The sequence below is a fragment of the Leucopleurus acutus genome (assembly GCF_964270905.1).
Source record: "Leucopleurus acutus genome assembly, chromosome: 10".
Lineage (NCBI taxonomy): Eukaryota > Metazoa > Chordata > Mammalia > Artiodactyla > Delphinidae > Leucopleurus > Leucopleurus acutus.
The window spans coordinates 57,345,131-57,360,230 of NC_139153.1; the positions used below are offsets into that span (position 1 = coordinate 57,345,131).

At 41.3% G+C, this 15,100-nt stretch overlaps 1 protein-coding gene across 4 annotated transcripts in view; it reads left to right on the plus strand.

Moving 5' to 3' along the window:
• The first annotated feature begins 1,367 nt into the window (after positions 1-1,367).
• Positions 1,368-15,100, plus strand: part of SLC4A7 (solute carrier family 4 member 7) — a 121,893-nt gene continuing 108,160 nt past the window's right edge. For all 4 annotated transcript variants that reach the window (XM_082848832.1, XM_082848833.1, XM_082848834.1 and 1 more), the window contains exon 1: positions 1,368-1,597. In XM_082848832.1, the coding sequence (XP_082704958.1) occupies positions 1,550-1,597 (48 nt within the window). In that variant the 5' untranslated portion in view covers positions 1,368-1,549. The remainder of the gene's footprint in view (positions 1,598-15,100) is intronic.

Genomic DNA, 15,100 nt, shown 5'->3' on the forward strand with positions numbered 1-15,100 from the left:
TATGGGTAAAAGTGATTGAAGCCTTAAACAACTTTAGGAGGCTCTTTTATTTTTTTTTTTGATTCCAGTTCCTCTCTTTCTCCATATTCTTTCCTTTTCAATCTTGTTTCATCTTTTCATCCCTTTTCCTTGTTGCTGTACAACTTTCTTTAATGAATCATTAGAATGGTGCAATACAACACTTCCACTAACTAGGATTTAAAACCAGTTACCTCTCTGAAGCTCAGCTTCTTCATCTGTAAAATGGGGATAACAGAAAACATACTGTGGTGTTGTGAGGATTAGAGATGCAGCATGTTTGCCTTAATGTAACAGTGTCTAATTGTAGGCTTCTTTATACAGTAAGTGAATAATGGGTGCCCACCTAGAAGTAACTCTCTGGGAAAGTTAGAAAAAAAGGGGACTAAGACCCAAACCAGGAAGGATTCAACCAGCATACTTAACTATTTCTGACAAAGGGCTTTACTAATATCTATTTTGAGATGGATAGGGTAAGCGCTCCAGACTTGCTGGAATATAAAGTTTCCTTCCATAGCACTGATTTAGCTCTTCCCAGCTAATCTTTTTGTTCTCTTTTTTAAACATGCAAGACAACCTAGTAAACAATAATGCCTCTAATAAGCATGCTATGTTTCGGGTACGTTTAAGGATAGAAATTCACTTGATCCTTCAATGACCCTGTGTAGCAGGCACCGTCACCACGCGCAGTTAGAGCTGTGGATATTGGGGGGGGGGTGCCCCAGAGGGTGGACTTGGGTGTGGGTGCCGCAGTGGTGCCCGGTCAGGGGCGCAAGCACACAAGGACACCTGGCCAGGAATGCTCCCTGTTTCACTGGCCCCAAGTTGGAGTTCGTCACAACAGAACAGAGAAAAAAACCTTGCAGCACTCCTAACGACCCGTTAGTTCCTTTGGGGTTCCCGTGAGCGCCCCTGTAATGGGCAGCGACCTTCTTCCCTCCTGCCACGAGGAACGTGGTTAGGAGGTAGGCGCCGTGGTGACCCCCAGCCCCCCTCGGACTAGGAAAACGAGCTACACGCTTAGTCTTGGTCACTTAAGATTTTACAGAGGGGCGGGCCTCCTGAGGAGGTGGCGTGGCGCCGGGATGAGTGTGGAAACCCGAAGGCCTCCGAGTGGCTGGAACGCCCGCCTTCCTCCCACCCTCCCGCTCCACCTCTGGGCTGCCTGGCCGCCGGGCCAGGACTCGCCTGGGAGGACCCCGGTCAGCCGGAGGCGCCGCGCCAGGGGGCGGGCGTGTGGGCGGGGCCTACATGCGTCACGGCCTGGCCCCGCCCCCGGGCCTCTGCGGCGCCCTCCTCCCCGCCTCGGCCTCCCTCCAGCTCAGTGCTTGCTCCACGTTCCACGCTGCGGCCTCGAGAGCCCGCGAGAGGCAGCTTCGCGGTCTCCGCGCACGCGCCTCAGTCTCTGTCTCACGGCTTTCCCCACGCGAGCGCCTCGCTCACGAGCGCACGTTCGTTTCCCCTCGCGCGTCCGGCTCTCGGCCGCGGCGGCGGCGGCAGCGGGCGGACCGCGCCGGCTGGACGGCCGACCATGGAGGCGGACGGGGCCGGAGAGCAGATGAGACCGCTTCTCACCCGGGTAACGAGAAGGGTGCGGGCGGCGGGGCTCCTTGGCAGGCGGGCGCGGGGCGCGGCGGACAAAGGCTGGGGCGCGGCGGGCCGGCCGCAGGTCCCGGGTCGGGCCCCCCCACCGCAGGCGGCCGGCGCGCCGGGGCAGCCCCTTTGTGTGACCGCCCGGAGCTGGGGGCGGGCGGCGCGGCGCCAAGGAGGCCGGCGTGGGGGGGCCGGCAGCGCGCAGCCGGCATCCCTGCTGCCGCGTCCCGGGGTCTCGGCATCCGGGGGGCCCGGCAGCCCGCGAGCTCGGCCGGTCAACAGCCGGACAGGCGCCTCCGCCTCTCCGCGGGGCTCGCCTCTCCTTGCCGGCGTTCTCCCCGTCAGGTCTCGGTTCCAGTGGCCTTGGCGCTGGACTTGAGGTCAGACCGTCGATAAACCCATCCTCTCCCCGCGAGGAGGAGCGCGGCCCCACCTGGCTAAGCCACAGGCCGTGGTGAGGAGCTGGTTAAATCTTCTCCGTCTTCCCTGTTTCCCCACCCGCCTGCCGCACGCTTTGTTCCGGGACTTCTCTGGCCGCGTGGACGAGCCGCCTGCGTTGGCGGCCAAGGCTGCGTCTCAGTGCCGACTCTGCCCGGCCAGCCTCCTCCTCTCCTGGCGAGAACCCGAGTGTCTTCCTGCCGCAGGCCAAGTGCAAAGTGGAAGGTGTTCTGACCCTGCGCGCTGCTCTTTACAGCAGCCTAGCAAAAGCGCGTTTTCCGCTGAAGCTGGGGGTGGCTTCAGGGTGAGATGGGAGTGGGGGTGGGCTTTCAAAAGGTCGGCATTCGCATTTGGGATGCCGGACGGGTGGCCCACGCTCCAGAAACTGACTTCCTGCTTTCATATAGGATGCATAGGTACCCACGGTTGTGATTCTTTCCTCCCTTCATAGTTCGTGACTCAAAGGGCATAGAGGTGTTAGAAATTTTCCTGCTTCCAGCTCTTACTTGGTGACCAGGAAAGGAGGGAAGGTTGCAGTGAAAAACGTCCAGTCTTTCACAACTAACAGGAAAATTGCTTTTCACATATTTTTATTCAAGAATTTCACTTATCCCCTCCCCCCCCCCACTCCCCCCGTCCTTTTAAAGGTTATTGTAAGGGCCTGGAGAGTAGCCATTCATCATTTCAACATGTTCAACTATAAATTCTCAAAACGTGGAGAAAAACTTAGTCTCCAGACAGTGAAGTCATTTAGCAGTGGTTTTTGGGAAGATCACTCATATTGATGGTAATGGAATCCTGGAAGCTCGTTTGTCCTAAGGATCTTCTGTAATTCTTTGTGTGGCCTTTGAATAAACTGTTCTAGATGTATTTCTTAGTACCTTCTCTGATACTATGTATCAGATACACTTGGCTGTTCTTAAATTTATTATTTGCAAACTTTCAATTCAGAACAGTAAAGAGCCTCAGCGTTTACATAAACAAAGCTGGAGAGAGACTATGATGTGTTCTCAAATATTGCCTCCTTAGCTAGCAAAGGAGGCCTCTGATAATGCCATTGCCTTCCAAATCATTCATTCATTCATTGTGATAACACTACTTAGAACCCATTCTGTAGTACCCAACAAGACAGAACCAGCTCTGCTCAAATGAGGGAGACAAATGACAAAGGGATTATCAAACACTGTTATTAATGGCATGGCAGGGGAGCACTTTGGAAGGGTATACCTCCTAAATCTTGGGAAGATAAGACTTGGCTACAGTAACCATGTACAAATTGATAATATAAATCAAATATGATAAGCTATCATACAGTCTAAAAATAGAATGAGAGAACAGGAGAACTGTTGGTTTAAGTAGTAGAGACTATTACTTGAAAACTGGGAAGAGGAACTATTTGTATTGACAAAATTAACTCTTTCCTCACTGATTTTCCAATGGTAAATGCATGTCATAAAAGTGGAAGATTATGGTATTCATCAGTCATAACTTCTCTAACCCTTAGCCAACTGCTTAGCATAGTAAAAAAAAGAATAAAATTATTACTCCTAAAATTCTATCTTAGGTAAGTAATTATGCAAAAATTTTTGAATAAATTGGTGGCAGTTTATATTACTCTGAAACTGGAGCCCATCTGTTTCATAAATCAGGCTCTAAGGTTTCTTCTGCTCTTAAAATTCTGTAATTTTCATTGATTATGGTTTTGAGGAAAGGCATTTATCTTATAGAAAAAAATGCAACTTTTGTTTGCTTTGTACAAAAACTCATTATCCTAGGCCTCCCTGAGAATTGATTTGAACGGTCATTCTTATTTTCTGGTATATATTAAATCCTGTTACAACAAATAGCACTGTTGAGAAGGTTCCCAGGTTTTAGCAAATGTTCTACTTTTAAGCACTATATGATTTAACAGGATTCTGTTAATAATTGTTACGTAATTTCATTCATTTTACCACTACCTATTAAGTATCTCCTAGGTGGCAGGCACTGGGGATATAAGCAGAAAAGGTAGGCAGAAACCTAACCTCACTGAGTTTATTTTGGCATGTGTAGTGAATACAGTGATAGCATTTGCATTCCTGCTAATTCCACTTGTGAGTGCCAGTTAAAACATTTTCATGAGTTAGAAATACTTTTATAAAAGTAGTTGTTAGTAGAAATGAAAGAATTTAACAACCTGGTATGAATTCAGTGGTGATTGGCAGTAGAAGGTGTTTTGGTAGGTCTTTAAGTATGCATTCTCTTTGGGGAGCTCTCTGACTAGGTATGGTTAGCTCTAGAGATATTAAGCACCCCAGGCACATTATAAGGATTTTAGTTCCCTTTTGGCCTTATAGTTGGTACCTCTGGGCCACGATCTGTGGAGATGTAATAAAGGGAACAATAGCAAATCTGTCATCAGTCCAACTGAAACTGTGGGACAGTTGAGTTGGATTGAAGAATTGGTTTATTTGGTAACTGAGCTGGGGAAGTACACAGGTTTTCTTCTAAGAGAACTTAAGATATGAAAATAGAGTGTTTTGTTACACTAAATTCCTGTTAATTGAGTAGGTTAAAATCGAAAGCCAAAGTAACCTGGTGTTGGAGGAACCTGGTATGTTATTTTAGTGGTATGTGGTGTGCTAAAACTTTGGCACTTATACTTGTCAACATCCTGTAATGGGTTTTTCTTCCTCTTTCCTTCCCTTTCTTTCTTACTGTATTTTGCTGCAAATGTGATCTTAAAGTAGATAGTATCTGCAACTCACAAAATGGGCCATTTATATCAAGGAGCATACAGGTGATTCATAGGGTTAATATTATAGATTATTCATTGTGGCTTTTGATTTATATTATAGCTTTCTCTTATTGATTAAGGATTCTTCTATAGTTACTACTTTTTTGCATACATTATTTCCAATTTTGCAATAAGCATGTATCAGTAATAAAGATAAGTGTTTATATATGTGAAGGTTCAGTTAGCTACCTCCCTCTCTTTTTTAGCCTCCTTTTGAACAAGAGAATTTTTGATTCCTGTACAAAGCGGGTATATTCCAAGGTTCTAACTTAAAATGAAGTTTGCCTCTGTTTTTGTTAGCAGACAACTTGATGTATTTTGTTGAGTAGTACTCATTGAATTTTACAACTTGGGGAGACTTTTAGGATTATTTGTAATTGTAGTTGACCCTTGAACAGCACAGAAGTTAGGGGTTCTGACCCTCCATGCAGTGGAAAATCCTCTGTATCTGCAGTTCCACATCCACAGATTCAACCACCTGTGGCTCGTGTAGAGATGTGGTATGTGTTTGTTGAAAAAATATCCACATATAAGTGGACCTGCGTTGTTAAAGGGTCAGCTGTATAATGATAATAAACCATGAAGGGGTCTGTGGTTGGCATAGTGTTACGATGGTGTTTGGTGATGCTGCTGCTGACAGTCTTACTGAGGGCAGAGGGCCAGCAGACTGGAGTAGTCCTGGATTCCTAAAGTACTGACTCTTTGCTTCCATGGGCTGAATGCTTTTCAGTGACTGCTGTAAGATGAGAGTGGCCAAACACTATTTCAGTGCTTGATTTAGGAAGATAATGAGATTATGCTATAGATTTGCATATTTATCTGGAGCTGATATACCAGTATAGAAAGGTTCTAGTTTGGCTATTTTAAGCATATTTTCAGATTTCCTCCAATGAGGTTATTTTTAAGTATTTTAATTTTTCTTTAGCCATAGTTTGAATTTTTTTTTCTTTCTTTTTTTTTTTTTTTTGCGGTACGAGGGCCTCTCACTGTTGTGGCCTTTCCCGCTGCGGAGCACAGGCTCCAAACGCGCAGGCTCAGCGGCCATGGCTCATGGGCCCAGCCGCTCCACAGCATGTGGGATCTTCCCGTAACCAGGGCACGAAGCCGTGTCCCCTGCATCGGCAGGCGGACTCTCAACCACTGCGCCACCAGGGAAGCCCCATAGTTTGAATTTTGATAAGTTTATTTAGAGCAGTTTTTTGGGGGGGCACAGTATCACAGTGAAGGGTAAAACACAATATACCTTTCATAACAAAATAGAAAAGATGCACTAATATTTTTAATATTCTTTCTTTTTCTTTGTAGAGAGTGTGATGTTGACTGGTATCATTTGGTTCTCATTCTTTTCGCATGTCAGGCAGTATAGAATCGCCTTCTCTCCGGATTCTAGGACTGCATTGCTTCTTTTTGTCAGATTCCTCGATTTGGAGAGCTGTTGAGTTGTATATCATCTCTCATGAGACATTCGGGAAATGGATATATCTTTGAAAATGGATTCACATGTGCAAGATGCCTGTACTCATATAGAGCATGAGAAGGGACAAGATGATACTCAAAATCTTTTTTTCTCATAATTTCCTATAACATAATTAACACTTGGTGCTTTTGTGCTTGGTGCCTGTTCTTTTATATACAGAATATTTTCAGCCTAATACTACTCTTTATTCTGGAAAAAATACTGACAATACTTACACAGAACTCCTCTCACTTTAGGAATTGATACATTCAACAACAACAAAAAACGAATAAAGCAAATTTATGTATAGTAGACTCTTCCCATTGAGTTCATTGGAGATGTTTCTGTTAAAATAAGTCCTTAAGGAACAAATTTTTGTTGAGAATTCAAATTAGAAGTTCCCATTGTACTATACTTTGGCTACTGGGATATTATCTTGATCTAGAAAACATCTTTCCTTTTCAAAATTTTAGCACTTTTTAATATTTGCCATGGGTGGGTGGGGTTCTGGGGGGACGAAGTGTCAGGGAAGGGAGGGAATAGGGTATTACAGGGCGGTGTTTGTCTGAATTATGACAGATGAAACTTTAGCATCAGGCTTGATGAGAGGAGCCTGGGCTGGGCTTCAGCCCCTACTGGTTCTGTCTTCCAAATGCTCTTCGGTATCACCCTCAAAACCAAATGTGGTGGCCCTGCATGTATCACCTTTTCAATTTAATACCTCTTCTCTCCTAATCATTATAGCATGACTGTAATCATGCTTGGGGATTCTTTGATCTGCATTTAAAGCACACAGAATTTTTTTTGTTTCTCCTGGGCATTTACACAGTCATGTTCAAATTTGCTGCAGTTATATTTCTAGTAGATACTACTGTCTAATGTAAAATGTATTGCGTTTTTAAAATCCCAGATAAGATTACACATTGTATAAGATGAATTAAAGGCCAACTTTCTTAATCCTGTAAGAACCTAATTTATTTATTTAAAATAAGAGACAACTGTGTGAAAATCAGACCACAACCCCTTGTAAAAGTTCCCACAGTAATTTAATAGAATTTACTTTGCCTGATATCATTAATTGTTAAATATGATCCCTTTGAGTATGCTTTATTCACTTTGCACCAAGGAACACCTCATGGCGAATTTTCTGCTGGTTTTTCATTAGCTTTGCATGAAAAGTACTCTGAGTTCTGTCCTAGAGTTGGGTATTGATGGTGCCATAGATAATATAGCACTGTCTATTTAAAATTGCTTCTAAAATAGATATGCCCATGGGGACTGTGGAAGGGCCTCAGGGGTCCGTGAATCCCCAGAAGCTGAAAAATTTTAAGTTTATATGCATTATCTAGGAGAGGGTCAAATAGTTTTACATTCAGATCTCAAAGGGGTTTATAATTCAGAAAATAGCCAAAGCCTAGTCTAAAAATTAGCTCAGTTTGGTTTTGTGCCTTCATTGAAAGTTCATAGTCTTATATTTTGCTTAACTAGATGACAATAGTTATTATTATTATTTTTTTGGCAGTCATTGATAAGAACTTTTTTTATTAGAAAGTAATACAAAAATATAAATAAAATTATATTATTAGGTTGTATTTGGCTATAAGTTACATAACTTCAACTCCAAGTGATTTAACAAAAGGAAATTTACCATCTTGTTATCTCACATGATGAGAATACAGACTTGGTAACAATTCAGCGACTCATTGCTTTCATTAAGAACTCATATTCCATCCATTACTCTACCGTGCCATTTAGTGGGGAGGCTTTGGTCTTAGACTGGCTCTCATGTTCACAAGGTGGCTGTAGCATTTCGATCACATTCTAAAGCAACATTATCCAAAGACAGCAGAGACCCTCTGTTGTGCAACATTTTTTAGGAATAAGGAAACCTTTCCCAAAAGCCACTTGACAGACTTCCCCATATGTTTTACTGACCAGAATTCTGTTACATGCCCTTTTTTTTTTAACATCTTTATTGGAGTATAATTGCTTTACAATGGTGTGTTAGTTTCTTCTGTATAACAAAGTGAATCAGCTATACGTATACATATATCCCCATGTCTCCTCCGTCTTGCATCTCCCTCCCACCCTCCCTGTCCCACCGCTCTAGGTGGACACAAGTACCGAGCTGATCTCCCTGTGCTATGCGACTGCTTCCCACTAGCTATCTGTTTTACATTTGGTAGTGTATATATGTCCATGCCACTCTCTCACTTCGTAGATGACAGTAATTATTAAATTCACCCCAGTATTTGCTAAAGTTTGTTTTGCAAAATACTATACACCTGTAGAAGGTTTTGCAAAAGAACCATCCTGTAACCAAATTAAGTTCAGCAAATGTCATGTGCTATACTTTTGGGAGATTCACAGTGCACAATTAAAGGCTCTGAGAAAGACATTCAGCTTTGATGGGGAGAGAATGCAGCCATGTGGGGTAGAAATTTCTGATGGTTCTTACAAAATATGAACAATAGGTCACTGGGAATTCCCTGGCAGTCTAGTAGTTAGGGCTCTGTGCTTCCACGGCAGGGGACACAGGTTCAATCCCTGGTCTGGGAACTAAAACCCCGCATGCCACGCGGCGCCCCCTCCCCGCCCCCCTGAAAAAAAGTAGGTCACTAATATGTTGTGTTATTATAGGTCTAAGAAAGCAAATCCTATGGTATTTATAATTCACTTTGTTACAGTAACAGGAGAGATTTGAAAAATGTATCACTTAAGAAGATACTTTGGAAGCAACATGATAGGGCACTGTATGAATAAATTATGGTATATCCACACCGTAGGTTGCTACAGCTATGAAAAAGGAATGAGGAAGATCTCTGTACTGATGTGGAGAGATCTCCAGGATAAATTGATTTAAAAAAATCAAGGTGTGGGTCAGAAGATACTATTTCATGCCTTTTCTCTAAGGGGAGTAATAAGAATGTATATTTGTACTTACTAGTATTTGTATAAATACCCTGGAAATATTATCAAAAAACTAATAAAAACGATTGCCATTGAGGGTATGAGGGAACAGGACTTGAGACAAGAGTGGGAACAAAACTTCAGTGTACGGTAAGTCCCCTACGTAGGAACTTTCAAAGATGTGAACATGCATGTCCAATCGTGTAAGTTAGTTCATGTGTCTGGCGTACATTGTCACATGCGTGCATCCTCTACAAGTGATTGTACTTTTGTGTACTTTACAGTACTGTATAGAGTACAGTAGTACAGTATCTTTATTTCAAGCCCAGGATGTCTGGAAGCAAGTGTAAAAGCAGCAGTGATGTAGCTGGTACTGCTAAGAAGTGCCTGGAATTGGAGGCCCAGAGAAAGGACAGAGAGAGACAAGAGGAAGAAGTAACTGAAGAACCGAAGAGATTCACGATGCAGGAAATGGCAAGGGGATTTTCTTTATTTGAGGAGGCATTGTTAGTTTTTGAGGCACAGAACCCGAAAGTGGAACGGTACACAAAGGTTGCAGCAGCCATTCAGAAGGCAGTCCAGTGCTACCATGTCATCTGTGGTGAAAAAAAAGAGCTACTACCTAGACATCACTGGATCGTTTTTTCAAGAGGGTAGATAGAATTGAATCCAGCAAGGAACCAGAACCTGTGCCATCAATGTCAGGCATGAGTGAAATTGCAGCTTGCCCTCCGTCTCCTATTGCTGACGATCCTTCAGCTCTACCACCTCCCACCTCCTTTCCCTCCTCCAGTCAGTAACTCTTCTTGCCTGTTCACTTGATGCCAGTCCCTGTATGCCAGCTGTTGTACTGTACCATTGTACTTTTCAAGGTACTGGACTGTAAAATTAAAAATGTTTTTATTTTTTGTGTTCGTTTGTTTTTTATATAATATTCGTGTGAAAAGTATGATAAACTTATTACAGTACAGTACTATACAGCTGATTGTATTAGGTGGGTACCTAGGCTAACTTTGTTGGACTTACGAACAAATTGGACTTATGAATGTGCTCTCAGAACGGAACTCGTTCATATGCAGGGGACACACACTGTATACCTTTCAATATAGTTTTGATTTTTGAACCATGCAAACATATTCAGTAAAATAGGATGATTTCTTATATTGTTTTGTGTCATGGGTTGACATATTTATCTAGCTATTTCATGAAAGAGAATTGTATAGCTGTCGATATAGTGTAATATATTATGAACTACGTAATTTTTCATGTTCTAAAGGTGCCATATAACAATACATGTCTATCAGTAAAATCAGATACTACAGCCTAATTATGATAATGAATGCTCGATTCCTTTGGAAATTTTAAGTTTGCATGTTATTGATGTCCTGATCCTTCTCTCCCTTTTAACTTCTTTCTATCAAGGGATTTAGATTAGTGAGGAGTCAGTGGAAGGTAGGATGTGGGAAGAGACTGAGGGTGATGCTGTTATAAATGAAAGTGCCTTAGGTGTAAGGAAGTAACTGCCTGGTTATATATATGTCTTTAAACTTCGTTTTCCTTTATGATTTTTATACTTCCCTTCGATTGAGGATCATATACATTAAAAAAATTATCCAGGTTAATTACATTTGTTAAGAGTACTGTGACACAGTTGCAGGGGCCCCACTCACATTGCTGTCCTGTGTCTGCTCCGGAAGGCAGCATCTGCCTTGCTAACTGGCTTCTCTGGGCTGTGCAGCATGGCATTGCTCTGGGAAGATGCCCCTGTAACTGCAGGTTCCTCCTGTTCTGTGTAATCCATGTGAAACGTCTAGCCCTACACTTTAAAAAATTAGTTACACGTAAAACTAAAGAAATGATTTTCACTTAGCCAGTTTTTAGAAGCCAGTAATTTGGAAAAGAGCGATGATCATTTTTTTCCCTCTCCTGAAGGTGTTTTTATATTTCCATTTGAGTGTAAACCTCAGTGATATTCTGAGACTACAGCACCTCAGATGAAACAGTGAAACCCCACTGAAGACTGCTAACTCTTCCTTCAATCGCAGCACTGGCGGTGAAGAATGTCATTTTTCTCACATTGATGTGCGTCACTTATCTAGGATTTTTGGTTTTAACCTTGCTGTGGCTAAGTTGGTGAAGAACTGGAAACTGACTTTTTAGAGAAAGCCTGCTTTGAGCCATGCATTTTTTTTGGCATCTTTAAATCACTTACTATTCCTGTTGCAGATGTGAACTCATAGGCAGAGAGGGTTTCTGAAATTTCCCAGGCCATACGGTTAGTAAGAGGCTAACCTGAGATTTGAACTCATGGTTGGTGCCAGACCACTGCTTATTCCTCGTCTTCCATCTCTCATTAGTCTGGAGTAATGAGAGATCCCTGTTTGTCAGTACCTTAACATTAAGCATACTAGGTGATTTTATTGGTGTGATAGTTGAAAGCTCTATTTGCCTCAGATAACTGTGGTTTTCTTCTATATTTAAAAGCTTTATTACTATAACTTTTGTGAATTAGTTGCTAATATTACAGAAGTTAAATATTTTAATGAAATTTGCCCCTTTGCCTCCAGGTTCTCTGAGGGCTGGGATAGAACTTTTCTGGATCATTACTCAGTTCTCAACTAAGTCTGTTCTAGGTTTTCAAACATAGAAGGTATTCAGTGAATATCTGTTCAGTGAATGAATGCTAGGATAATGCCATGAACTCATGTTTGAAGTTGAATATATTTCTAGTTAATTGTTTAATCAGTAACTTAATAAATTTTATAACTTTTATTTGTGGTTAAGAGAAAGGCTTCTACTTTGCTTGATATAACTGCCAGTAGAAGAGAATAGAATGTTCCTTTCCTTGGTTCTGTTGAGGGGGAATATTGAATAAATGGTTTGGATTGATCCCAAAGTAAGAGTACTTAACATTTTTTTTTAACCTGAGCTAGGATTTTAGGCAAGTGAGCATTAAGCATCATTAAAATGAAAATTTTATAACTCTTAAGATATTTTCACAAGTTTGAAATACATATCTATTGATTGTTGGAAAACAGTAGGTATTTTACTTATATATTAATACTTCTATAATAGTTTCTTCATGAAAATTAGTGACTTTCAAAATATATGATTATAGCCAATGGCAAGAAAAGGAATCTCAAATCCCAGATATGATGTCAGCTGTTATATATATTGGTTTAAAATTGTGCTGTTTTTATTAATTCTTTAGAATTATTACTTACATAATAGAACTTTTTTGTTCATCTGCTTTTAATTTTGTACCTTTGAGGTTTGTGGACCCTCTTCCTTCCTGGACTCTGCCTCCCTAACTTTGCAGTCCACGCATCACTGCCTGTGCAGGTGCTGTAAGTAACCAGTGCACTGACTCAGCATCCTTCAGTATTCTGTGCTTATTTCTGTTTTCCTTTAATTGTTCCCAGATGACCTCATAATATGTTCAGGAGGAACTTCCTTTTCGATTTTTGCATGTGCCATTAGCAGTATCCTCAGGATAAGGTTCTGTTAGGAGCCTGTTTATGTCTGGCCAACTTGTAATAACGGATTCATTCAGACTAAAATTGGCCTTCGTTTGGTCTTTCATTTTATTTTATTGAACTATTTTTATTCAGTAATAGGAAATTTACTAAATAACCACAAGCCCAAAACCTCTTTTTCAAAACAAGGTAAAATTTGGAAGTAGCTTAACTTTAGTCCCTGGTGTAACAACTACATGCTTGGGTTTCAGACACACCTGGGTTCCGTATCCCTAATCTGCCACCAGGTGGCCTTGGGCAGCTACCATCTTTGAATCTCATTTTTCTCATCTGTATAATTGATCTTATAATACTTACAGGGCTTTTTCATGATTAAGGAAAGGAATATACTGTATAAAATGCTAACTGTGACCTTGGAAACTTGTTATGAATATTCATCCTGTGTTCTTATAAATTAGAGTTAGTGTACATATTGATTGAAGAAATAGGTAGAAAATAGAAAGCCTTAACTCCCCTTAAACCCTGGCATTGAGAGATTCTGATTAGCTCTGTGCGGAGGGACTATGTATTAGGAAACACTCGGTTTTCCTCCTGTGCTTCTCGTCTATGCTCATGCAACTACTACCCTTGCAGCAGTTCTGACATCAGATGTGTGCGGGTTGTTCCCACACCAAGCAGTTCTGTGACAGTGGCTGAGTGTTCTGTAATCTTACTCAGTTTTGACACTCCATCTGGAGATGGTGTCAGGTGTCATGGGCTCAGTCTCACAAGGCTGCCTGCCCCCCGCCCCCACCCCTTCAGATGCCACTTGCAAGTCCTGATGGCCCCCTGGGCATCTGAGTCATTAGCTATAAATCAGAGGTTTCCGTGACTCCCTCCTTGGAGCTGATTAATTTGGTAGAGTGGCTCACGGAACTCAGGAAAAGTTTACTTACCATTTGCCAACTTACTATAAAAGGGTGTGATAAAGGATACAGATGAACATCCAGATGAAAGAGATACACAGGGCCAGGTATATGGGAGGTGCCGTCTCTGGGAAGCCACTCTCCCACTTACTCCATGTGTTCAGGAACCCAGAAGCTCTCCGAATGCCTTACTTGTGGGATTTTTATGGAGGCTTCATCATGTAGGCATGACAGTCATTAAATCCTTCTCCAGTCCCCTCCCCTCTCTGGAGAACGGGGGCTGGGGCTGAAAGTTCCAAGCTTCTTGTCATGGCTTAGTCTTTCTGGTGACCACCCCCATCCAGGAGCCCACCCAGTCACCTCATTAGAACAAGACACTGCTGTCACCCAGGAAACTCCAAGGGATTTAGGAGCCCTGTGTCAGGAACTGGGGTCAAAGACCAAATACTAGAACAAAAGATGTTCTTAGTGCTGTATTACTTAGGAAATTACAAGGGCTTTAGGAGTTCTGTGCCAGGAACTGGGGACAGAGACCAATATATATATTTATTGGTCTCTTATCTCACAGGTTAGATAATGGGTTATTGCCTTACACCTCAGATTTAAAAGAATATAATTATATTTTGACAAAGTGTTCAGAAGTTTAAAGCATAATATAGTTATTTTTCTTTAAATAATTTTAACCATTTGACAAAACATTTAAAATGTGATATATGTCTCTCCTTTTAAAAATAGACTACGATCATTAACTAGCTTTAGGCTTGTGGGTATTTTTAATCTTATCTTGTTTTAATTATTTTCTTTTGTCATTGAATTTCTTATCTACTATAGATTTGTTATAGATAACAAATGAAATCTTGTAGTTATTAAATGGGATGGGGGAAGGGTTTTCTGTTATGTCACTGGCACAAATTATACCACCTACTATGGATGGTCTTCTAATTCTTGGCTTGTTGTAGATTGCTGGGGTTGCTAGATAGCTTAATACTGTCTTGATGAGATTTTACGGTATTTTCTTGTTAGGATATCAGAATTTAGTCTGCAGGGTATTACAATGCAAAAGAGTTTCACACACTGCTTGGCAGAGTAGGTATAAGATAGTTCCTAGTTATTCTGCTGAGGCATGATAATAAGAAATTATACTTTATAAAGAGTTCATAGTTTCTTCTTAAATTTAATTGTCATTTATATTATTTTTTCTGTAATCTGAAGTAACAAGAATGTATTTTATTGGATAAAGTGAATGTTCTGAGTTTTGTTTTGCATATACATACACATACATATAAATGTATACACAGTCATTTTATATACATGATTATGTGTTTATTTGAATCATTGGCTAATTAAACAACATAGAGACACTTAGGAATTTTCAGATTAACTATGTAACATTGAATTTTATTGAGTTCAAATAGTCAAGTTTTCATTCTGTTTTACAAACATGTGATTTCTCATGGGAGTTTTAAAGTAAGGCAGTTTGTTTTAAGGACGGCAGTATGGACTTAATTAAGTTAACTGTACTTTTCTG